A 25152-nucleotide genomic window follows, 5' to 3' on the forward strand; every position below is an offset into this window, starting at 1 on the left:
TACTTTATTTAGTTTAAGAGCAATAAAGTGGGCAAATTATGCTATGGAACCGTGTCCACCTTGCAAGGTGGACATGCATATGTAAATAAATATTGAATTTCTTTATTTACATCGGTAATTCAAAATATATAAATGCAAGATAATATTTATTGAATTTTCTAATCGATATTTGATAGTTTTTCCCTACATGTTTCATGCATTGTGAGATGTGTGTCGTAGGTTATTATGCGAAAGTATTGAACAAAATATTAATATTTATTATATTTGTATAAAATACTTGGTAAACAAATATATATAATGTATTTTGTATTATAACTTTGATATTTAATTACAAGATAATGTAAAAAGAAGACAATGGACAATGCAGTGAATATAATAAATTGATAAATTTGAAGGTAATGAATCTTTGAATTGTAGAAAATAAAGATAATATAACTAATGAAATTATATCTATTTTTAAATTTGTTATAATGAATAATTTTTTTTAAATAAAGTCATTATAGACATCTAATTCAAAATTAATTAAATGGATATGTATTATTTTTTGTTGTAGCTACTACTTTGTTTAGTTTAATAAGAGTAATAAAGTGGCGTATATACTTTTCATCAACAATAATGCAATCATTGATTTTAAAAAAAAAATACATACAAAAAATATTAATGCAAAAGTATAATTGAAATATTAAGTTTTTTTCTAATCTAAATAATGAAAAGAATATTAAGTTTTTTTTCTGATCAAATGATTTTTAAAGTTCTTGATTTATAATCTTTGATGCTTAACTATGAATGTTATGTATTTAGTCAGACTAATTATTTGAACAAAGTTTATGTTAAATTTTATGTTATATATATTTTAAATATATTTTAACATATTCGTAGTATATGTTTTAACAATTATGCCAACTCTAATTAGGATGTGGTTCGAAACTAAGACTTTTCTTATAGAAATTAATGTGTAAGTTAAAATAATAAATACTTAACGGAATATTCCGTTACTAAAGTTTATGCTAACGAAATTTAAGTTATTTAAGGGAAGAAATTAATATAATAGAGGGTAAATAAGGAAAATCAATAAAAAATACTAAAATAAAAATAATATAAACCATTCATTTTAAGAAACAATAGTATAACATGAACCATTCATTTTAAGAAACAATAGGACTGACATTTTTTTGTTCCAGTTAAGGGCCTAACATTATTGGCTCTTATTAGAATCGTAGATGTAGATTATTATTATTATTATTATTATTATTATTATTATTATTATTATTAATCCTAAATGACCAAATTCAAATTTTACTTTTGAAAATTTATGTAACAAGCTATAAATAAACTCTAAAATTATATAATGAAAACAATAAAATAGATAAGGTAGTTTTGAGAACACATATTTGATTGAGATTGACTTATTGATTAACGTTCTGCACTAAAAGCAGAAGAAAAAAATAATCGAAAAAGATGGATCAAACAAAATCCATGGCCACAAATTTGAGCCTCTAAAAAATAACGAATCTACACAAATTTGAGCCTCTTAATACTTAGATCAAGTAACTCGCAAGACTAATTGAGATTTTTATTATATGTATGTATGTAACTCGCAAGACTAATTGAGATTTTTATTATATGTATGTATGTATTACAAATTTAGTTAATATATTTTATGTGATTATAATTAAGATATAATATTGAGTTTTGTTATCATGTTCAAATGTAAAATGTTTATATTATTTTTGTATAAAAAATAGAAAGGAAAAAAAAAAAAAAAAAAAGCATTGACCATATTCAAGTCGAGCTTGAGATTTGATTTTTCAAATTGAGTCAAGTTTTGATCTTTAAGTATTCATGTTCATCATGATTAGATTATATCCCTAGTCAAACCAGTTTGGTTATGAAATGTGGAAAAAATAAGGTAATATATGATAAAAATGCCCCTTATTTTCTTTTATGGCAAAAAGGCATTATAGATAAAGACATTGTAAAATCATTCTATTATTTTGTCCAGGGTATTTTCCAAAATACATATATTTCAGAAGACATATTTCAAACCAAAAAAAAAAAAAAAAAAAAAAAAAAAAAAAAAAACACCAATTCTAACTAGTATTTAACACTCCATTCCCTATAGATCTCAACACTCTAAAACACAATATACTAGCAATTATATCTCAAGAAATCCTAGTACCTAAAGTGTTACAGAGTACTTAATAATACTGAATTGTGCAAAACTGCTAATCATTCAAAAGGTCACACATAGAAGAACAGATAAACATTGCTTACATGTTATAATAGCAGAGCATTGTAATCCTGTACAGTTGGTCCCAATAAAGACTTGCTAAAGATCATTTGGTCATTATGTTGTCTAGAAATTGGTGAAGGTCATCAAGTTCTGCATTGAGCAGACCTACAAAGCAAATGCAGATTTTAATACAAATGTTATAAGTAAACATCGCATATATCAGAGCCAAAGAGGAGTGAAGATAAACTTGCCAGAATGGTCATGGCCACCATGATAATTCAGCCTAAGCACATCCCCATCCAGTTTGCGAATCTTCTCTGCTCTCGAACGCTCAATCTCTTTAAACGCTCTATTTTTATGATTCTCCAAACTTGACCGAAACTCTGATGCAGTTTTTACCAGCTCTAGAAGAACACACATTCAAGATTTATAGTTAAAATATTAATTGGGCTCACACTGTTAAAGAACTCAGATATATTTGCAAATATTCAAATAGTTTTCCCTTCAATGGATCCTAAAAAATTGCAAATCAGCTAAAATTCATATTAAAGAATTGCACTGGAGAAATCTGTACTAGATGAGCAACCTGATAAAGTGAAATGATTTTAACATACTCATCAACACAAATCATAAATGATAACAAATCATAAACTAGCAATACAGATTCAACTCAAATTAGTAATTATTAGCGATTCATTCAAGATCAACTGCTCTTTAAAAATTAAAAAAACTGACACCTACAATCTTCAAAATGTGCACTGGAAGGCATCAATGTGCATTGGAAGGCACAAAGATGTGAAGCAATTATTGAAAAGACTAAATTCAATACACGATCTTCACACACAAGTCATAAACAACCATAAATAATAAACGAGCAATATAAGATTCAACTCAAATTAGTAATTAGTGATTCAAAACAAATCATAAACTACTAATTGCTTACTGTATTAGCCCAAAATTGTGCACTGGAAGGCAATAATGTGCACTACAAGGCATGACAATATGCACTCAAAGGGAGAAACTGTGTGCTCTAGAAGAGACAACAATGTGCACTCGAAGAAAGAAAAATGTGCACTCGAAGAAGGAAAAAAATGCACCAAAAGACAAAAAAAATTATCTTACATACACAAAATTACCATAATGCCACTGCATTTTTTTTAATTGTCTTCATTTTGGACCCTTGATCTGGACTAGATCAGTGGATGATATTAAACCCTATTTTTACCTAAGGGATGCTTCGCATTTGATCCGTAAGCAATATATATATATATAGGAGAGGGTTCAGGTGAGAACAAGCTCCCAAGTAAAGTGAAGACTAATCTAATCCATCCATTTGGGTAGATGTTGATGAAAAATAAAGGAAAAAAGGACAGAGTTAGTTTTATAAATTTTTCAAACTTCAAAGTTTGCAATAGTTATAAAATTGACCCTATATTGTTTTTACTAAAACTTTCAACCATTGATGAACCCTGATGGGCAAATCAGTCCTCTGTTGTTCTCAGCCCACTCCTATATATATAAACAGATGGGAATTATAAAAGCTGATGAATCAGTATTTGCCTCAAAGCTTTCAATACAAGGAGAAAAAAATTGAAAACTTTCTATGCTGGTTCTATAGTATGTATGTCATACTATAAAATTCAAACACTTCCCCATTAGACATTAAATAGCAAGTTGCAAATTGAACAAGCTGTCCATATCTTGTGAACCTTAAATTAGTACAGCCCTCCAGTGGAAGAGATGAGAACAGTAGTGAATTGTTGATGCACTAAAACTATAAGACAAAAGGTTTGACCAAAATAAACCTAACACATAAATACAACTCCATAGTTACAGCTCCATGATGGATTGCAATAAATAAATAGCAAAGATGCATTCAATTGAACAGCTGACCAAAATAAAATCTCTAATCTAAGTGCATTTGATGAAACAATTGATGAAAAAGCATTTACCTTCAAACTTCTCTTGCACAAGCTGTTCATTATAAAACTGCAATGCTTCATTAAGAGATGCCACAGAGTGATTGCTCATGCGGGACTGCCTTTCCAGTGCTCGAAGTTCTCTGTTGAGGTCAGCAGACTCTTTACCTACCTGAGTAGATGAAGTACACATGCCACAGAAAAATACTAAATGAGACAAAAAAAATTATAAGTTAATTATACTCTTAAAACATCATATATCCTATACCTGAGTAAGTTTATTTCTCAAAGAATCCAACTGCGCATCTAATTCTGCATCACCAAGACTGTCAAGATCCAAGGAAGTATCACCAGATGGTTCATCCTAGAGAACAGCATCCAATAGGACTTTAAGCCATTAATAAGTATTAAAAAAAAAAAAAAAAAAAAAAAAAAAAAAAGAGCTATCAGGTAAGTGACAAGCTGAATTCCAATTCCTAAGCCTACCTAAGAAGCAAAACTTTAATCTTTCGTTTCAGTTTATCACATACACCTTTGGGCAGATGAGTTAAACTATCAAATAAGATACACAAAGGATAGTGAAAACTGTTCACATCTAGAGACATTCCAAAAATTTGAAGACTTAATATTCAAACTTTGGACAGATGAATTATTAATTCCGTGATTAATGAATATTCAAACTTCGAAGGAATCGAAGCAATCTAAGTTTTACAGCATAGTTAACTACGTGTAATGATGCCCCTAATCCTAAAGAGCACTAAACAGAAAATTATTAAACAAATAAATGAAGTACAATGATGCTAATTCAAATAGGAGAAAGCCCAAAAGGTTAATACAGTATAAGATTTGAATCAAACCCATTGAATTTGGAAAACCTACAGCTTTAGGCAAAGAGAATCCTTCTGGCACAGTAAAACAGTGCCGCAAACAGTACTTCTCCCACATACTCAACCGCTTGTCCAGAGCCAATTGAACCATGTTCCGTATATAAGCTACGCCCTACAAAATCCGAAGATAAAAAATTGAAAACAAAATAGTTTCTAAAAAAAAAAAAAAAACGTATAATATTTTCTGTCCGTAGGACCGTAACCCTAAGCGAAGCCACCAGTTATTCGACATATCGGCAATAGAATGAACTCTTAATTTGTGCGAACGGCGAATTGGAAGTCTCAAATACTGAATCATGCTAACCTTTTTTAGATCATCGGATCGATCAGTCCCCTCGGTTTTCAGAATAACCGCTGCCTCCCTACATAAAACAAAAAAAATTCAAAAAATACCGTTCTCGATTAGAAGTTATGCCTAATATATATACAGACGAGCAGTTATACAGAGAAATAGAGAGGGAGAGAGAGGACTCATACTGCTGGAAGAAATCAAAGGCTTCGTCGACGAGGTCGTCGACGGAATTGATAACCTCGTTGATGAATAACTGAGGGTTTAGGTTGAAGGAATCGAAGATCTTCTCACTCTCGCTGCCTTCCATTTCGCACGATTTTCTTCGTTCTTTTCAAAATGTTGACTGCTGAGAGCTTTGATACACTGAAGTTCGAATTTTGAATTTGGGGGTTATGCTTCCATTATTATTCGGTGTTTCCCGCCAAATGGGTATTTGTAATTGGAAAAATGTTATGTATACTTTATTTTTTCCTTTCCCTTTTTATTTTTGGACATTTGTATTGGGACCCACATCAAAAGTATCTTATCATAGTCTGTAGAGTAAAAATTGAGAAAGTAAGATTTGAGAACATATACAGTAAAAGTGTAAAACTTTTGTAATTGTGGCTCTGTAAACTCGAAAATGAGCAGATTTGTTGGCTTCAATTTTCATCCTAAGCATAGTGTATAACATTTTGGTCCTTTAATTGTTTTTTTACTGTCAATGTAGTCTTTAGTTTTAAATTTCAACCAATTTGATTCTGGAATTGTTTAAAATTTCCTTAATGGAGAGAAATGAATTTTTTAACAAATCCATTAACATAAAGCATTATTATTAAAATCTGAATGCATTCGCTTAACATTACACAACATTAATGCACAGACAGTTGAATTAACCGTTTCATTACTACGCTGTGCAATTTACAAAAACAGTTACATTGTAACCATCCTCTCCACCCTTCATATCACTACACATCTCCATCGATCTTCTCTGATCAATTTCAACTCTCTCCAAATGGTCCGTTTAAGCAACCCAATAATCACAACCCTCAACGTCCTCACCCTCCTCATCTCCCTCGCCGCCATATCTTTCGCGGCATGGCTGCACTTGAACTCCGGCGCCGCCACGCCCTGCGCCAGGGGCCTCCAGAGGCCGGTCCTCGTCCTCGGGGCGTCGCTGCTCGCGGTGTCGCTGGTGGGGCTGGCGGGGTCGTGGCGCCGGGTTTCGGCGCTGCTGTGGGCGTACTTGGCGCTGCTGTTGGTGTTCATCCTGGCCATGATTTGCTTCACGGTGTTCACCATAGCCGTGACGAATAGGAGTGTGGGGAGGGCTTTGTCTTGGAAAGGGTATAATGAGGCGAGGCTTGGGGATTACTCGCACTGGTTGGGGAAGTATGTGGTGAATGCTGAGAACTGGGATGAGATTAAGAGTTGTTTGGTTGAGATTAACTTCTGCCGGAATCTTGCCGAGGATAGAGGCCCCCGGTTTTACAAAAATAGCGTCGCCGTCACTCAGGTCGTTTACGTATACACACCTACATTGCATTGCATATTTGCATGCACATTTGCTTTAATTTATTTGACTTTTGCTAGAAATTTTACAAAGGAAAAAAGTCCAAAATTTTTCTACTACAATGGGTTTCTAGTCCTAGGAAAAAGGAGTAATACAGACTAACAAAAAGATGGTAGCAAACTTTTGGTGGTTTTTGTCAAGCTAGATGTGCAAGGAGAGAAAAAATAAAAAAGTACAAAGAATAAGCAACTATGTGGAGAATGCTTTATTTGACTTTTTATTGGGACCCATAAAGATCCTTGATTTAGAGAGAAAAAATCAAAGAAAAATCAAGCTCTCCATTTGTCAAAAATCAATCCATGATTTTTTTCTTTCTGACAAAAATCAACAAAAAAAACCAAAATGGGATGCTCTTAGACTCGATTCCTTTTACATGTTTCGAGTATGGCAAACTGCATGTCCGGATTGTAGACATTTCGTAGAATGAAATTGCAATTTCATTTTCTAATAGCAATTCCTTCCAATCATGAAGTTACATTTCTAAGCCCTCCAAAATTGCAATTCTAAACCGACAAAATTGATATTCCACAGCAAATAACAACTTTGCCCTCTTCTTATTATTATTATCAAAGATATTTTAGTCTTTATTTACTTCTTCCATTTCAATTCTCAGTAATTCTATTCATGTCTACCAAACAATGGAATAACGTCTCGATATTGTTTCGCCAAATGTGACAATAATTTCTTTTTTTTTTTTAAACAAAAATAACGAAAAATAGATCAATTTTTACGATTAATTTTTCTTTTTCGTTTATGTTTTGGCAGTGGGGTTGTTGCAGGCCTCCAATAGATTGTGGGTTCAAACCTCACAACGCAACATACTGGACAAGGCCTCCGAAAGGGGGGCGACCGGAAGAGGAGGACCCGAAGTGCAAGAAATGGAGTAACATTCAGACACAGCTGTGTTTCGACTGCGAATCATGCAAGAAGGCAGTGCTGTATAACATCCAGAAAGAGTGGAAGAAACTGGCGATTATCAACACCAGCATCCTCGTTGTTGTTGTCGTTGTCTACTCTGTTGGCTGCTGTGCTCTAAGGAGTAACAGAGCAAAACAGAACCAAAAAGCTCCAAGTCCGACTTAGTACTCTATTGTTTGTCAATACCTGTTAAGACATTCTATTGAATCCAGTGTTACATTAATCATTGTTAATACTACTGAATCAGTGTTACAAAAAAACACCTATAAACATCAAGGATGGGATCTTCAAAGTTCAAGCAGGCAGCAATATAGATTTGGGTTGAGAATTTTTATTTTTTTAATTATCAATCATTTAATCCAATGCAAGAACAAATACATTGTTGTAAACTGAAACTAGTAACTCATAATACGACAGGAGGTTTGGCTCTTATGTTACTTGAGGAAAGTGCAAGCAAGAAACAGAAAAACGTAAGCTACCAGTGATGTTAGCAGTTCAAGTGTCCAAGTTGGTTGTAGCAGAAATGATGGAATTGTGGGAACCAAAATGGAACCAGAAATCCAGCCAACTACGAGGGCACCGAATCTGAAATACAGAAAGTAGGCTATTATTAGGTAGGTTATTGATAATAATGAGAAGTTTCAGACATTGGAGAATTTCGGAAATGGAATTTGTATGCCTCTCAAACTTACCCGATGATGGCAGCTCTAGCTAGGCTCTTTGTCTTGTCGTTGAGGAAGTATATGCAAGCTGCCAAAGATAATGCTACCTGGATATGGCACAAGAATAGTGAACATGAGCATACTACTATAGAAGTATGTCACAAGGAAATGTTTTAAGTTCTAAGGTTCAACATCACCATGTATATAAAGCTTATGAAAAATATCCATCTAAGAAAGACGCCAACTCTCACATCCAAAAGAGTGTTATGGTCTGTGTGCAAGCTACAGGAGAGAATTGCATTGCTTTGGTACAAAACATCATCTCAACTGAAATTACAATTTACAGTCCCTGCCTAAGAGACAAGGATCATGCCAGCATTTTAACAAAATAAAATCCTTTAGACAATCAGAAATCTAATATAACTTTGGATATTTTGATTCTCCATTTCATTTGATCTTTAACAATAAAAGCGACAACACGCCTAAACTAGACAAACTTTATTGCATTTTCTATTCACATTAACACTATAAACTAATCACCAGTCACCACCAACACAAAACTCGCACTGCAATCAGAAAGGAACGGTAGTAAAAACAGTACTTCAGTGGAGTACAACTATGACGGTCATGGTTACATGCCCAAATAAACATTTACGAGCTGTTTGGTTGGAGGTAGTTTAGGTGTAGTTGAATTGTAATTCCGCGGAGACCACAATTACGCCATTTGGTTGGAGGGAATTGCAATTCCCTCCATTTGCTGAATTACAATTCATGACTCCTCCCCTATGAATTGTAATTCAGCACTGAAATGGAAAGAAGAAGCTACTGTTATGACATTTATGCCCTTCTACTATTACAATATCTCATCAGCTCCCATCCACTCATCTCTCATCTGTACACTACGTTTCTGGTTGGCAAAATAATAATAATAATAATAATAATAATAATAATAATAATAATAATAATAATAATAATAATAATAATATTATTATTATTATTATTATTATTATTATTATTATTATTATTATTATTATTATTATTATTATTAGTACATAAGGGCATTTTAATCATTGTATCACTTATTCTCTTTCAATTCCCTGTAATCCTATTCTTGCATACCAAACACTGTAATATAAATTCCTACTTAATTCCCACCTTATTCTTTTCCCACCGAATTACAATTCATTTCCCCCTTAATTCCTTCCTTCCAACCAAACGGCCTGTTAGTTTATTCAATGTGAAAATTTTGTATTTTTAAAGTGAACATTTCTTCAAATTGTAAGTGAACAATCAATTCAATGGATGTGAATATTTCCTGAGGGACACACTATGGCACACCATTAAAGTCAACAATCAGCACTCTAAGCATGAGCACACGCAGGATAATTTGTAAGACTCAAGAGCACCGAAAGCAAGCTTAGCAACAACTCCAACAAGAATGTTGCAAAAACTAGCATTCATACCCTAAATCATGCAGCATCATACTTTATAGTTAAGTTCCAAAGCTAGCCATTTAATAGTATTATCTTATTTAGAAATTAAGTTGCAAGTTACATCCTAAATTCACAAGTTTTCTGGTAGGGAGAGCATAACACAAAAGAAGGCCCTGCAGCAAAAAATTAGTATGCCAACTGCCAAGCTCAAGTGGCTACTGTTGTAAATGAAACAGGAAATGCAACACAAACCTGGAAAGCAGGTCCAGCTTCAGCAGCATTCATTACACTCCAGACTGCCATGAATCCAAACAGGAATAATCTTCTTAAAATAATAACACCAGGAGGCATTTCCACAAAACTGAGCAGGTTCTTGACCCATGGTGGAGACTCTTCGACTTTCTTTTTTAGTCTTGTCTTCAAGTTAATCTTTGTCTTCTTTCTATTCTGGTAGCTTGCCATCAGTATTTTTTCAAAAGCAGCTTCTATGGATTCCATACTTCTCTCATGACCAGAATATTGATCTAACAAAAAATTGCGAGCACCCCACACTTCTTCCTCAGAAGCATCACGAGTTATACCAAGGCGCTTATAAGGATCCCAAACATTAACCCGAGAAAATTTAGGAATGTTGCCTATAGAAATCCGAAAAAAAAAAAAAAAAGTCAGTCCTTAGATGAGTAATTGCAGTACAGAAGAGGAACGGTAAACAGGAGAAGCTGATTCTAAAATGAAAAAACAGACACATTATTCCAGTTCATATATCTTAGTATCAGAATTTTCATATAGCTTCCATTTAACTTTTGGGGTTTTCCTCTTCAGTAATCCTGGAAAGTACAAAAGTCGTGATAGAAGTAAGGCAATCAATGCTTATAGGGAAAATAACTTGACACTTAATTTCCAGTGGTGCATAACAGCTAAAGCTGAAGAGGAATACTAGAAAAGTAGCAAGAAGAATAGCCAAACTTTCTGCTCAACCAATTATTGACCAAGTAAACCAAACATTACATAGATACCCAGTTAATTGCATTCCTTAATTCTGCGAATGATGCTTGAAATATAAGCTAACAGGAATTCTGGCAAATGAAAGTAAACTCTTCCTAACTTTCATCTGCTGCCTTTTGTCAATGTATTGCAAGTGCATTTCTTCATTAACCACAAAGAGAAACCAATCAATCCCCCAGCACCCCTTGTTTCCTCATGTTGCCCTATTACTTCAACCAAACATCTTCAGAACTATAACTATAAAGAGGCATTTCCTCATGTTGTCCATCCTCCTTTTCGCTTTTCGTTGTAATTTTTAATTCATCAACTAAATATTGAGCATAATTTAAACTAAATTATTCTTAAAAAAAAAAAAAAAAAAAAAAAAAAAGCTGAAGGTAGAAAAGAAAACAAAAATGAAACTTGCTTTTAAGAAGCGGATAAAAGTTTGTTACCTCCAAAAGCTGTATCGACCGCACACCTCGGGACCATGAGGCTCAACCCACGCGACTGAGACCTCTTCGAGGGAATCCACCCACACTGCGGGGAACTCTTCGAATTTCCTCTATTCCATCTGCAATAAGAAGGGAAGGAGAATTAAGAATACAGAAATTTGAAGCTTTTGAAATAGGTGAAAAGGCGTGAACTTACAATTGCTGGCCGAGGAAGATAGAGGAAAGCGTAGGCTTGGAGAGTAGAGTTGCCGCCATGAGAATTCTCCTCTGCGATTATAAGTGATTTTACCAGTAAAAACCCTAAATTCGAGTCAATTGAGAAAGAGAGAGGGAGAGAGAGAGAGGATAGTATACCGTGTCTCCCCAAACGGGGCTTGGCGGTACCGGTAGGCGACTAGCCGAGAAGAGGATGAGAAGCAACGCTGCTGAGCTTTTGTATGGTATATCGTCCCTACCAATGAACTGATAATTGCTATATTGCGCAGAGGGTACAGTGCGACTCAGTTGTCCCTTGTGTATTTACACTGATGCCCGTTACCAACTCCCTCAACTTATTCGTATTTCCTTTTATGCCCAATCCCAACGAAAAAAAATTCTTTAAATTTCAGAAAAATTGAATTTTTTTCTGTTTAGTTCATGGAAAACGTTTTCCTTAGCTCACCCTTGATATAGAAGAGTTACTTAAGCTAGCATATTTTACCACCTCTTTGAGTCGAGAAGTCAATAGTATACAACTTCCATTATTATCATCTGCAGAGCATCTTCACAGAATGTCCAAAACATTAGAGTTATCATCTATCACCATTAATATGTATAATCCTTCAAGTGTTTGCGCATAATTTTTGCTAATTGGACTTGATCGTTGCATTGTTCACCACTAGTTGATGCATTAACACAAACAATTAGGTATCTAGGAATTTACCTCACATTATACTTTTGAGATACAGTAACACATGCTCACTTGTAAAAATGAGAAGTAATTGATAAATTCTTATAGATTTTCTGAGTTAAAGTGGTTTTGCTTATTCCTCACATGCCAACTATTGATACAACTTGTAGCCGTTTAGCAGATTGTTGCCTGAGCTTGTCCATTATCACTCTGAACTCCTTGTCACATGACTTACATCCGACCATCTCGACGTGATTTGGCTCATACTGTTAGCCAAGTCAATAAGTAGATATCTAAACCTTGGAATGCAGTAGACATGTTGACAAAGGCATGGGGCAACGATATAGTACATGGGCTTTTTTTTTTGTACATGTACATATTTAGTATTGCATATAAATATGATGTTTGTAACCCTAGATGTTTTATCATCACCATCACAATTAATAAAAGAACAGTTTTGCTTCGTAGATGTAGGCACTTTGCCAAATCATGTAAATATTATCTTCTTTATTTTCTGTCATTGTTATTAATTATTGTTCTCATTAATCCTAACAAGTGGTATCAGAGTTAGGTCACAGGTTTGAGTACCATCAAGAATAAACTGTTCAATTAAGATTGGTAAGTGCTTGGATTGGGGGAGAAATTGTTAAGCGGAAGCTGGTGAAGCGCCAAGTCTAACACCAAGTGGTTAAAGGGATTGTTGGGCATAGGCCTGAAGGACTAAGTCCAACATCATGCCTCTCGAAAATGTGGTAGTATAAGAAAATAAAGTTACATCTTCCCTAATGGTTATAGCTTTAGGGGTAGTGGTAAGCACTGATCATAACAATTCTCACACTCTAGATCATGTTGTGATGATGTTGAACCAATGAGTGAAACGTCAATTATTCTTTCATTTTGCGATGAGCCCTTTGCAATCTAGTATTTACTTTTACGAGGATGAATTCAATCATAACTTTTGTAAACTTTTAAAACGATAGATTTTATAAGGATGTATTCAATTTAGAATAAGTTAATATCCAATTTAGTCCTCCGATCGTTTTTCTTAATTAACTCAATTTAGAATTGTAATGACTTGACACCCTTGTAAATTTAAGGGGTGCATTCAATCTGGATTTGTAGACTTTAAAAATATGACGGTATTCGATTTAAATTTTTAAATAATTTTTAAAAGTCTAGTGACATTTGATTCAAACTTTTAAAAAGATTTTTTTTTAAAGTTTGCTAAATTTTGACTTTTGTAAGCTTTTTGTTCTCAATTATAAATAGTTGGAATATATTATTCAGATCACAAGCTTCTAAATTTTCTCTACAAATTTTTTATCCCAAGATATCTAAACAAAGCAAACTTTTGATCTATGCCAAAATTTACTACATGTTTCATAACATACTTGTATGTTTTGATTTTGATTTTTTATATTTATACTTGTAAAATATACTTTTCTATTTATTTAACTGCAGGCTATTGAATTTTCTCTACAAATGTTTTCTTCTTAAATATCTAAACAAAACAAACTTTCTATCTATCACTGTCAAAATTTACATGTTTCATAACATTCGTAAATATTTGTATGTTTTTGTTTTTATTTTTATTTTATATATTTATACTTGTAAAATGTTTTTTTGTTTCCATTTTTTTAACGGCAGACTACTACATACAAACAACATCAAGTTTAATAAAGTTGTGAAATTTTTAATTAAACACTTAAAAACTATCAATTTACAATTCACTTAGATTTAAAAACTCAATAACTTTATATTTTAATAACCACTAGAAATTAAATAGTTGTGATTTAATAAATAAAAAAATTGTAAAAAAAAAAAAAAAAAAAAAAAAAAAAAAAAACTGGATTGTTCTTAAACTTCTGTGGTTACTGATTAAGATATTATTATGTACGGAGTAATTTATATTTAGCTTGTTTGTTAATTATAAAACTAGACTAGACTAATAATTGTGAATGAATCCACAATTTCAGTTAATCAGATAAATATTCTACCCAAAAATTTAGTGCACATAGAATCATAAACAAACTGCCGAACTGGAGTACTATCCAAAGCTTAGACAGCAAAGGAAAAAGGGGGCGTTCCGAGAATCGAACTCGGGACCTCTCGCACCCAAAGCGAGAATCATACCACTAGACCAAACGCCCTTCTGTTTCCGAAACGAGCTTTTTAAATATTATTCTATTAAAATTGGAGTACTATCCAAAGCTTAAAACGCTAAGGTAAAACGGGGCGTTCCGAGAATCGAACTCGGGACCTCTCGCACCCAAAGCGAGAATCATACCACTAGACCAAACGCCCATCTGTTTTCTAATCGAGCTCTTTAAATATTATTCCGTATTAAAATTGGAGTACTATCCAAAGCTTAAAACGCGAAGGAAAACGAGGCGTTCCAAGAAACAAACTCGGGACCTCTCGCACCGAAAACAAAAATCATACCACTAGACCAAACGCCCACCTATGGCTTAAGTGACCTCTTCATAAATATTATCGAATGTGTTTTCTTATTGTAATTGATATCAAAACTCATGAAAGCTTTGCCAAATTATTATTATTTAAAAAAAAAAAACTACTACTAAACTACCTAACTTTAGTTTTACCAAAAATAGTGTTGTGTGTAATATATAAGTTTTAGTATGTATATTCTCAAATTCTACTCATTAGGGTGTGTTTGGTTGGTGGGTTTTGCACATAGGAATGAGTATGAAAGTGATTGTTGTTGTTTGGTTGATAGGTTTTTAGAACACTACTATGGGTTTCGAATACCCCATCAATTGAAAAACCCATACCCAAATACAATAAGGGTTTCATTCCCTTATTCATTTTCAAGCACTACTATTAGTAACCATTCCCATTCCACCCTACTACCAAACATGTTAAATACTTTCACCAAAATCCATTACCATTACCAAGTATTTGATACCCATTCCAATTCCGATTCCTATGTGCGAACCAAACACACCCTAAATTTTATCTCTTGATGTGACAAATAATAATAGACTATTTTCATCATGTGAGTTTCTAAAAAAAAGTATTTGCATTAAAAATTTAAAAGTGAAGTAAAATTTATAAGTGGAAAATAAGAATACACATAATATTTTTCTTTAAGATATTTAGCTGTGACTTTTCCTTTTAATCAAAACGATAAGATTTTATATTAAAAATATAAAAAGAGTTACGTTGTATACATTTACAGCATAATCCTCATGGCCATATGCAAAATCTGTATAACTTCACTTGACTAAAGAAAACAGTTGAGACTTGAGATGAAGAAATTCAGCTGCATGGATCATTATCCATCATATTTCCATACAAAAATCATTTCAGCTCACCAAAATAAATTTATAATAGTATGATTTGCAACACCCTACATTATTATTGCTGCCTAATAATCCTTCAAAGCATCCACTATGCACCTTCAAAATTTGTCTTCGAACAATTTCTCCTTTATATATTCACCAAAAAAAATGAAAATTAAAGCAATCTAAGCTTGATTTTTCTTTGAGACAAAAACACCCAAATAATAAACAGTTGAGTGCACATACAACATACCTGCCCTTTTTCATTCCATCATTCTTCCTCCTCATCACTATCTACGTAGACTTTACGTTGTTTACTCTTTTAATCTGTAAACAATAAATTGAATTTTTTTTTTAAAAAAAAAAAGGTTAAGACACGTTCAACAGTCATATATATATATATATATATAGACGAGTTCAGGTGCGGCAGTGTCTTACGGTGCGGCATCACCAATAGTTCAACAAATATACACCAACGTTAGAAAAATACACCACAAAAAACAGAGGAAAATTAGGTACGCATCACCAAACACACACCATTAGGTGTGAGTAAAAACACCATACACTGTTCAGAAATACACCATTGGGGGTGGTGAGTTATATGGTGTATTTTTTTGGGTCTGTTGTGTAATTTTTGATGTTTTATTGCATTTCATTGTGGTGTGTTTCCTTACACTGTTGGTGCATATTGTTAACACTGTTGGTGTATTCTAAAATTCCGTCGCACCGCCGCATTTGAACTTTCTTTTATATATATATATATATATATATATATATATATATATATATATATATATATATATATATATATATATATATATATGAGATCAAAGGAGAGAAAATAGATCATTATTCCTTGCAGATATTCAAGTAGCTTGAAATGTCAAGTAAAATAGAGGCCAGGGAGGGCATCATTTCCATAACTGCGTTGCTCATCTTGAATCCTCTTTGCAGAAGCTAGAAGGGAATCCCAACATTTGTTTAACTGAATCAATGCTAGTGTGTTGATACTTGCAAAATCACTAGGGATCTATCACAAAAGATCACATTTACGTAACTCTAAACATTAGAGTATAGGAAAATGGTTACATATGGTATTCCAATATTTGAGATTTGTGTTTCCAATTACCAACCCTTTCAATCGACGGGACCCTCCCTCATATGGCTCCCATTTTTCGCTTTTGCATGCACTTATCAATTTCAAAACCTCTAAATATATATGAGAACATACCAATAAACCTCATATCACTCTATCGTAGAGCAGTCCTAACTCCTGAGTAAGTTTAGATTCTTAAGATTTGATAGAAAACTAGTTGTCCATAGGATGTCGCATAGAATAAGTTTGAGAGGCCACGAACGGATGCTTAGTTTCTCAAGCTGGCCTAGTTGCGCAAAACTATTAAAAAAAATTATAATATGGAATTGTTCTACAGTATTTATCGTCAATCCCAAAAAAATTAGGAATCTTTGTAAACAAATCCTTTGTACAAATCTTAGGATCCAACCAAGACACATTCTCTAAGTTTCTATAAACAACAAATGGAGCTTCTAATGAAAAAATTCGTTCAACACAAAAATTCCTTAATAGTGATATTTTCCAAATTCCAAATGCTTGAGAGGAATTCAACTCAACATCATTTCTATGAACAATAAAGCTTTGCATGCATATTCCAATGCTCAAAGAGCTTTGCATCAAAATTAGAGTAACCTCCTGCAGGTAGATAGCTCAAAGCAAAGTATCTCAAATGGACAATATTTGGCACCATATTTAATACCCCATCTCCATTGGAATATAGATATTCCATGTCTACTACTCTTAGTAGTTTGAAGTGTGAAAATCGATGTTCCACATCTACATACCTCTCAAAGTTAACACGAGTAGAGTGTAAGGAATGTGATTTAATTTGTGAGAGCAATTAGACCAAATTTGATCATTCAAGCATCCTGATGTATCACTTATCCAACGATAAGGTTAAACAGGACATCATTGTGATATCTTTTTGTAAAATGGAAGTTCTTCATCTTCAATGACATGCAAGAGATTTTCATGTCTAGATTTTGTCAAGCACAAATCTCGTAACAGATCATGTATCTTTAATCTCTTCAATTTTTCATTGTAACTCTGTTTGTTAACTATAACAAGACCTCTATCAACAAGATCAGATCTTTCTAGCATTCCATAGCTACTTCCTTCATATTTTTATGCTTTAATATCCTCAAAACCTGCAACCCACAAACTAACCAACTTTTTCACAAGAATCTCGATCATAGTCTATCTTCTAAAAAAAACACAAAAATATAGAAAACAAGGTTTCAAGTGGTGCTGTAATTGGTTGTAACTAAACATACATCATATTAGAATTACCAATCAGTGATCTACTCACATTTTTTGCAACATTCATCCACTCTTCCTCCTTCTCCATATTGGCCTGGAGAGAAGACCATCTATTACAATAATAGTTAGCGGTAATCCTTCACATTTATTCACTATGTCTCTACCAATTTGCTCAAAAACAAAAGGGAATTCCGTTTTAGCAAATACTTTTCAGTAAAGATTCCAACTTTCAACCGCATCTAAGAGACACATGTTAAGGGGAGAGTTACCTGAGCTTGCATATCCAGCCATCTCTCTGAGCCAAGAAGTCAATAATATACGACTTCCATTATTATCATCCGGAAAGCATCTTTGCATGCTATCCCAATTAAGTACTAGTGCTCCATATATTGTATATATATATATATATATATATATATATATATATATATATATATATATATATATATATGTATCATTTATCACTATCAAATACCTCTGCTCCTTCAAATGTTTATGTAGACATTCTGCTAATTTTTCTTTGGGAGTTCATAGCTTGATGCTGCCATAACGCAACTAATAAGACATAAGAACATTTACTCCACACTAAGTTATACTCTTGAGATACAGTAACCCATACTTATCAGATGGATAGAGTTCTCATAAGCAAATTGTGTTAGATATACAATAGTCTAACTGTAATAAACCATAGTATACGAGAAACCTGACCTCGTATGATAGCGGAAGCGTAGCCATGTAGATCTCCAGCCATAGTTGATGTTCCTGTTGTGTTGCCTCTTAACGGTAGACCGTCAGCTATGTTTTGCCTCAGACCTGACTCAGACCCCTAGATGATGTATTGGTGTCTACTGAGCGGTCTGAGTACCGTAACTGAATGTGCTAACAACAACCATCCTGTATCCCATCAATACAGGATTATATTAGGCACAGAGTTTGGTTGACTAACAACTACTAGTTATTAAGTCCAACCACACCACTTAATAAGCCTAGTCAACTTGCACCACTTAATTAAGGCCCTAATATATAATATATAATATATATTATTAGGGAAAATCTTACATTCTCCCACTTGGTGCAAGTACTAGCACAACCTTCATCAAAGAACAAAACACACGAATCATAGTGATATGTCATCTATTTAATCAGAGTAGTATCCATTATGGTCACATGCATTTTAATTCTCCAACTTAGGTCCTTAATGAACAAACCCTATGTTTATTCTCGGTACCTTAAGGGATGTTTCTCAAAATACATTATGTGCACAACTGAAGGAGAAAACGCATCCAAATTGTACAAAAGAGTACACTGTATGATCTCTAAAACTTTATAAGCATGCCTTAAGTAGAGATCTCTTAATGTTAGCATAATGCTAACTATATTCCATGACTTCTTTATATAAGTTAACTTTAAGTACTATCTCTAACAGCTAAGAGCTTGGAGTTGACACGTCTGTCACTCCCACTCATCAAAAATAGCCAAAAGATAGTCAAGTCACAGAAGCATTCCAATAACTTAGACAATAAACCAAACGTCTAAGTCCATAAATTTGGAATCTTAATCATACACCATAACTTCCCAAATAACTTCAATGTCCATTTTAAATGAACTGAACATAATGAGTTTTACTTATATGCCCCACAAAATTGTTTTGAGCCTTACAACTCAAAATGGTCCAGGATCAATTTTGAAGAAACTAAAGACTCTATTAATCACCGAAGAATTTATTAAATTACAGTGCACCACAAGTTAAATGCTTTTGTTCTAATAAATTCCTTAATATTGTTGCAACATTTTCATAAATATGTTGTACAACCAAATGTTCAATAATTTGAACTTATGAATTTATATAAACAAATACAAGATTAATACTTGTGGAATATTTTGGACTTATTGTTTAACATACAACCCAATTTGGAATGTATGAATACAATAATTAAATCCAAAAACTTTAGTGGAGTATCTTAATGATCTTTTCCTAAATGATCACTCCCACTGACTAAAATATTCTTCAGCGAAATTAATAAATGAACTTAATAATATACATACTCATAATTGATTTATTGACCAACTAACAAATGAAAACATAATTCCCCACCATTAGTTGGACATACTAAATAATCAATTTTTGGTTCCAATTAAAGTCCAACTAAATAATGAAGATATATTTCCCCACCATAGTTGGACATACTAAAATAAACAAAATACATCTTTCAAAACCAAGATAGAATTTGGCTCAAAAGATACATTTTATCATTATTGGAATCCAAGAGGTATGTCAAATCACGTAACTTACTACAGTTAGTCTGAAGAACCGAGCAAGATTCGTGGATTAATTAATAGAAGTGACTAAATTTTGGGAAGTGACTGAATACATGTTTTGCCTATGCAAATCATGAAACTTAGAATTATAATTGAACTGGATTTATAACTCTAAGAAATTGTGATAAAATTATCATATAATGGGTGGTGGGATTTATTGACATAAAACTTGCCTTTGGGCTAAAGTTTTAATTCTATTAAATCCAATTAAGAAACCCTTATGATAATATTTTTCACAATTACTAAAGAGCCAGAAGAATCTAGTGACATAAAACTTGCCTGTGGGCTAAAGTTTTACTCAATTAGATCCAACTGAAAAATGTTATTTATGATGAAACCATTATCAAATGAGTTGAAGAATCAAATGACATAAAACTTGCCTGTAGGCTAAAGTTTTAGTCAATAAGATTCATTGCTATCATTATGATAAAAAACTTAAGAGATCATGTTCCTTTTCTTAATCCCTGTGGGCAAATTAGAAATATGATCTAAAGTTTACATCATAAAATTAAACTTCATGATAGAATTGGAAATTATTTACAAATAACCATAAAGTAAATAAATTGATTTATTTCTATCGTTACTGATAAAACTACTAAACTACATTCCGATACATAATTGCCTGTGGGCGAAATTATGACCGTAGTCCAGTATTTCATCCTGATTAATTATACAAATATAACGAAATTGCCTGTGGGCTAAATTTCATCATATTACATACAATTAATCACAAATGATATGTCCAAAACTTTATGTGATCAAAATAAACCGCTTAATATATAATTTTAACAGATTAAGGATGCTGTGGCTACTCCAAAACCAAATTAAAATTATAAGATCACTAGACAATTATCAAATTCTTGCCTAAACTTTATGTGATTAAAACTTAATAATCTTAGGTAGCTGAATATGCTGTAGCATTTCCTTAATTAACCAAGATTGAAAGCTCAAGATATTTCAGTAAATTAAAGATGCTTTGGCTATTCTTTAATAAACCGAAATAAAATCACATTGGCAATGAATACTTAAAAATTTGACAAACAGATTATACCAAATTGTGATGGGAAAATCTGAATATACTCCGAGGAAAGGTGGTTAGAGACTAAGTCTCACTGAAAACCAATTCCTTAAATAGAGTATCAATTTAAGGAGACTAGTGACACAAGATGTCCTTAACTCATGGCCATTAAAACTAGTATGCCTCCCCGATTCATATATACTTAATGTATAACTGTTTGGGGGTATGAACCTAAAACTGTAGGGTACACACCAAAAACTGTATGGTTCACCTATGATTAAAGCTTAAATGGTGAATTAAATTAGCGGACTAAACGTGCTTAAATTCAGGCACTACCGCAACTAAAGTTTATGCATAAGTCCAACTTAAATAGGAACTAATATAATTCCATCTAAGTATGCATTGCTAAAGGCATAATAAAATTGCATAATTTAAAACATAATATTATGCTTAGGACAAATATGCATAAAATTAAACATTAAACTCATATACTCCAAAGAAATTGCATAACTTAAAGCAATTTACAATATGAGATTTTAAAGTATAAACTTAATATTCAAACACCGATGAGTCCAAACCAAAAGAGACCCAACATTTTGAATAATAATGTATTGAATATATACTTTAAAATTTTTTTAAACTGTAAACCCATGGGAGAATGTTTTAATGCATAAAGATCAAATTCATGAGAAATAACTGAATTTACAATTTCAAACAACATCAAACCAAAAGGATATGCTATCATTTGTAAAGCAAAATCTCACAAACCCTAATTGCATAATTAAACTTAATATTATGCACTTAATGTGATCGAATGCATAAAACAATCTAAGGAGTATGAACCAACTAACGAATATGAATTTAAACAAAATATTCATTTATTCATACTTAACCAAATATGGGCAATCATAATTCAAAAAACTAAATGAATTATGGAATTAATGGCAAAAGTCAATTGCCTAGAAAAAATATTTTTCCAAGATTACTAAATTGATTCAAAATCACTCTCCATAACCCAGTTGATAATATTATTATTATTAATGGCAAAATTGAAAATAATCAAAAATAACAATAAATAGCCATAATAATATTATCACATTATGTAGGAGACTAAATATGGAAAAACAATGGTTAAAACCGCTAACCTTTATGAACGTTTTCGGAAATTTTGAAAACTTAATAAAATTTGAAGTCCGAAAAATATTAATGTCCAGAAAATTATTTTCTGAACTGGAATATTGTCACATAAATTTATTTGGAAACAGTTCAAGGTGCATAACTGAATACCATAACAATATTAATGTCATCATTAATTAATTATTAATAGCAATAAGTAACATTATAATCACTATTAACATTAATAATAATGACAAATCAAAGTATGGTAATGCACCTTTTAATGTTTCCATTTTCCTAAAGATAAAATATGCGACTAGTCTAAATTAGCGGTTAACTGTAACTGTAGCACTAATTATCAATAATAACTGTAAAAGATAATTAATGGCTAACCTTAATGATGCAAACCACATCTCTCCATTGCGCTAACAACGATGATGATCCACAAGAGAAGAAAAAACTCCAGAATTCTCCCAATCTTCACTATCGGTGTCAATAAACTCGATGCAGCGTCCAATGTTACGTTAAAAGATTTATTGGTAGGACTTAATTACCAACATTAATAGTCATGTAAAATCAAGTGGTAATCATGCCAATGTACCAAATATAGCAGATTACCATGAAATGATAATTATTATGAAAGGTAATAAAATAAGATTAGTCCCTAAACTTAATAACAGTAATTAATAATGCCGAATTTTAACTTAATAAATGGCAAAACTGTAATTAAGGGATGCCAAATACTAATCTCAATTTATCACATAATAATTAACCATGACTATTATGATACTTAGGGAGACTGTAGTTAAGGTAATAACCAAATTACCATTAAACAAACAATATACCAACTATATTGTTTTTGCCATAAAATTAAAGACTTAATATTATTATTAAGGCCCTGAAACTATTGATAGATTAAAAAATTAATCAACTTAAACAATAGTTATAGTTCTTAATGGCCAAAATAACAATTAAATCCTTAATGTCTCTAAACAGGCCAAAATAATAATTATAGCACTTAATCACTCAAATTAGGCACATAAACCTCAATGACCCAAGTGAATTATAACATGAATAAAAATGGTCTAAGTACTGAAATAGACCCAAAACTTAATATTATTACCAACGATAAATACCAAAATATGGTAGTTAGTAATAATTAAAACTTAATAAACATGTTATAAGGAGCTATAATTATCATTAAAATATCAATCAAAAAGGTGGAATCCATGCTTTAATGACCCAAGATAGGTCCCAAATAGCTTGTTCAAAATAAGTTCTAAAGTCCCAGAGACACATAAAACTAAAATGTGCTCAAAATTAAGGGGAAACCAAACAAGCTGATTTAGTAGGTCATAATGCCTAAAATTTGGCTAAGGATCCAAAATTGAGTGATAATTAATAATGAATTTATGAGTTAATAATATGCTAAATCCAACTTTAATACATGCTTTTATGAATGTATAATTATAATAATAATTTATAAATATACGTAACATTCTTGGATTTGCATATTAATATATTATTAACCCATATATCTTAAATAAATTGTAATTATTCAGACAATTTAGCATGCACCTTAATATTAAATTAAAATTCAAATAGCAAATTAAAATTTAGTATTTGCATTAAATTGAATGATAATTTAATAATCAATAAGTTAGAGAAAATTCATTTGAAAATAAACCAAAAATCCAAATGAAATAAGGAGATTATGGAAGGAAAATTAAGCATGCCCAAATACTATATTAATAATTATATGAGCATTCGGGTTTGGGGCTAAGCCCTACCCATTCCCTTTTCTCCTTTCTCAAACAAGTGCAAATTTACCTGAGTTACCTCCTTCAATGCGGTGCCGAGAAAAAAACAGAACAGCAACAGCGAAACAACTGCATCGCAACGTGCAACACAAATTGGAGTCGCCTCGAAACGCAAATCGGAGACTCGAAATCGGAGAATAAATCGCACTCCATTTTTCCGGCCAAAATACGGTCATGGTAAGTTCCAACAATCACGATAGATAATTTCATAATCCAAAAGAAATTAAAATCGTACTTATTAATGCTGAAATTAAATTTCAACAGTCCAAAATCATATACGAAATCTTGATGTATATGAAAAATTAATATTGTTTTTAGGCAAAACAATCAACCAGGCAGAGATTGATAAAGGCTCTTGATACCAAATGTTAGATATACAATAGTCTAACTGTAATAAACCATAGTATACGAAAAACCTGACCTCGTATGATAGCGGAAGCGTAGCTATGTAGATCTCCAGCCATAGTTGATGTTCCTGTTGTGTTGCCTCTTAACGGTAGACCGTCAGCTATGTTTTGCCTCAGACCTGACTCAGAACCCTAGATGGTGTATTGGTGTCTACTGAGCGGTCTGAGTACCGTAACTGAATGTGCTAACAACAACCCTCCTGTATCCCATCAATACAGGATTATATTAGGCACAGAGTTTGGTTGACTAACAACTACTAGTTATTAAGTCCAACCACACCACTTAATAAGCCTAGTCAACTTGCACCACTTAATTAAGGCCCTAATATATAATATATAATATATATTATTAGGGAAAATCTTACAAATTGAAGTTACAGACGCGTAAGCCATTTAATTTGTGTCTCTCTTGTATGCTGATCATATCATAGGAAAAATTAGCAAGGAATGAATTAATGATTAGAATAGAGATTATTATCAAAAGATAAGATAGCCACTAGCCAACAAAACCTAGCTGGTCGGTGGCCTGGAGACTGAGAGGAGGATATATAAGAGTGTGTATGTAGTTGGCTACTATACACACTTTACTTTACATAGCAGTACGGTGTTCG

At 32.4% G+C, this 25152-nt stretch overlaps 3 protein-coding genes and 2 non-coding genes across 5 annotated transcripts; 1 reads left to right on the forward strand and 4 right to left on the reverse strand.

The window, feature by feature from the left end:
- Nucleotides 1–2134: 2134 nt before the first annotated feature.
- LOC109162803 (protein MIS12 homolog) lies at nt 2135–5767 on the reverse strand. Its single transcript, XM_019311492.1, has 7 exons — nt 5517–5767; nt 5344–5401; nt 5032–5151; nt 4421–4516; nt 4186–4324; nt 2485–2637; nt 2135–2398 (listed from the first exon to the last, which is right to left on the reverse strand). The coding sequence occupies exons 1-7, from the start codon at nt 5636–5638 to the stop codon at nt 2337–2339; spliced, it is 750 nt and encodes a 249-aa protein (XP_019167037.1). The 5' UTR covers nt 5639–5767; the 3' UTR covers nt 2135–2336.
- Nucleotides 5768–6270: 503 nt separating this feature from the next.
- LOC109162801 (tetraspanin-8-like) lies at nt 6271–7993 on the forward strand. Its single transcript, XM_019311490.1, has 2 exons — nt 6271–6826; nt 7649–7993. Exons 1-2 carry the CDS (start codon nt 6326–6328, stop codon nt 7964–7966), a joined length of 819 nt encoding a protein of 272 aa, XP_019167035.1. The 5' UTR covers nt 6271–6325; the 3' UTR covers nt 7967–7993.
- Nucleotides 7994–8112: 119 nt separating this feature from the next.
- Nucleotides 8113–11816, reverse strand: LOC109162802 (protein CHAPERONE-LIKE PROTEIN OF POR1, chloroplastic). The gene is made up of 6 exons (XM_019311491.1): nt 11690–11816; nt 11532–11602; nt 11336–11454; nt 10149–10531; nt 8494–8570; nt 8113–8386 (listed from the first exon to the last, which is right to left on the reverse strand). Exons 2-6 carry the CDS (start codon nt 11588–11590, stop codon nt 8236–8238), a joined length of 789 nt encoding a protein of 262 aa, XP_019167036.1. The 5' UTR covers nt 11591–11602; nt 11690–11816; the 3' UTR covers nt 8113–8235.
- Nucleotides 11817–14302: 2486 nt separating this feature from the next.
- TRNAP-UGG lies at nt 14303–14374 on the reverse strand. Its single transcript has one exon. It is a non-coding gene; the product is annotated as a tRNA-Pro (tRNA).
- Nucleotides 14375–14456: 82 nt separating this feature from the next.
- Nucleotides 14457–14528, reverse strand: TRNAP-UGG. Its single transcript has one exon. It is a non-coding gene; the product is annotated as a tRNA-Pro (tRNA).
- Nucleotides 14529–25152: the final 10624 nt, after the last annotated feature.

This window comes from Ipomoea nil, unplaced genomic scaffold, assembly GCF_001879475.1.
Source record: "Ipomoea nil cultivar Tokyo-kokei standard unplaced genomic scaffold, Asagao_1.1 scaffold2957, whole genome shotgun sequence".
In the NCBI taxonomy this organism is placed as follows: Eukaryota; Viridiplantae; Streptophyta; class Magnoliopsida; order Solanales; family Convolvulaceae; genus Ipomoea; species Ipomoea nil.

Excerpts from the sequence above, each read along its gene's own strand:
- LOC109162803 (XM_019311492.1), bottom strand. The coding sequence starts at position 5,638 with ATGGAAGGCAGCGAGAGTGAGAAGATCTTCGATTCCTTCAACCTAAAC. Across the intron at positions 5,402-5,516 it reads GCCTTTGATTTCTTCCAGCA|GGAGGCAGCGGTTATTCTGA; the intron begins GTATGAGTCCTC and ends TGTTTTATGTAG. Across the intron at positions 4,517-5,031 it reads GATTCTCTTTGCCTAAAGCT|GATGAACCATCTGGTGATAC; the intron begins GTAGGTTTTCCA and ends GCTGTTCTCTAG.
- LOC109162801 (XM_019311490.1), top strand. The coding sequence starts at position 6,326 with ATGGTCCGTTTAAGCAACCCAATAATCACAACCCTCAACGTCCTCACC. Across the intron at positions 6,827-7,648 it reads ATAGCGTCGCCGTCACTCAG|TGGGGTTGTTGCAGGCCTCC; the intron begins GTCGTTTACGTA and ends ATGTTTTGGCAG.
- LOC109162802 (XM_019311491.1), bottom strand. The coding sequence starts at position 11,590 with ATGGCGGCAACTCTACTCTCCAAGCCTACGCTTTCCTCTATCTTCCTC. Across the intron at positions 11,455-11,531 it reads ATCTTCCTCGGCCAGCAATT|ATGGAATAGAGGAAATTCGA; the intron begins GTAAGTTCACGC and ends TTCTTATTGCAG. Across the intron at positions 8,387-8,493 it reads GCTAGAGCTGCCATCATCGG|ATTCGGTGCCCTCGTAGTTG; the intron begins GTAAGTTTGAGA and ends TCTGTATTTCAG.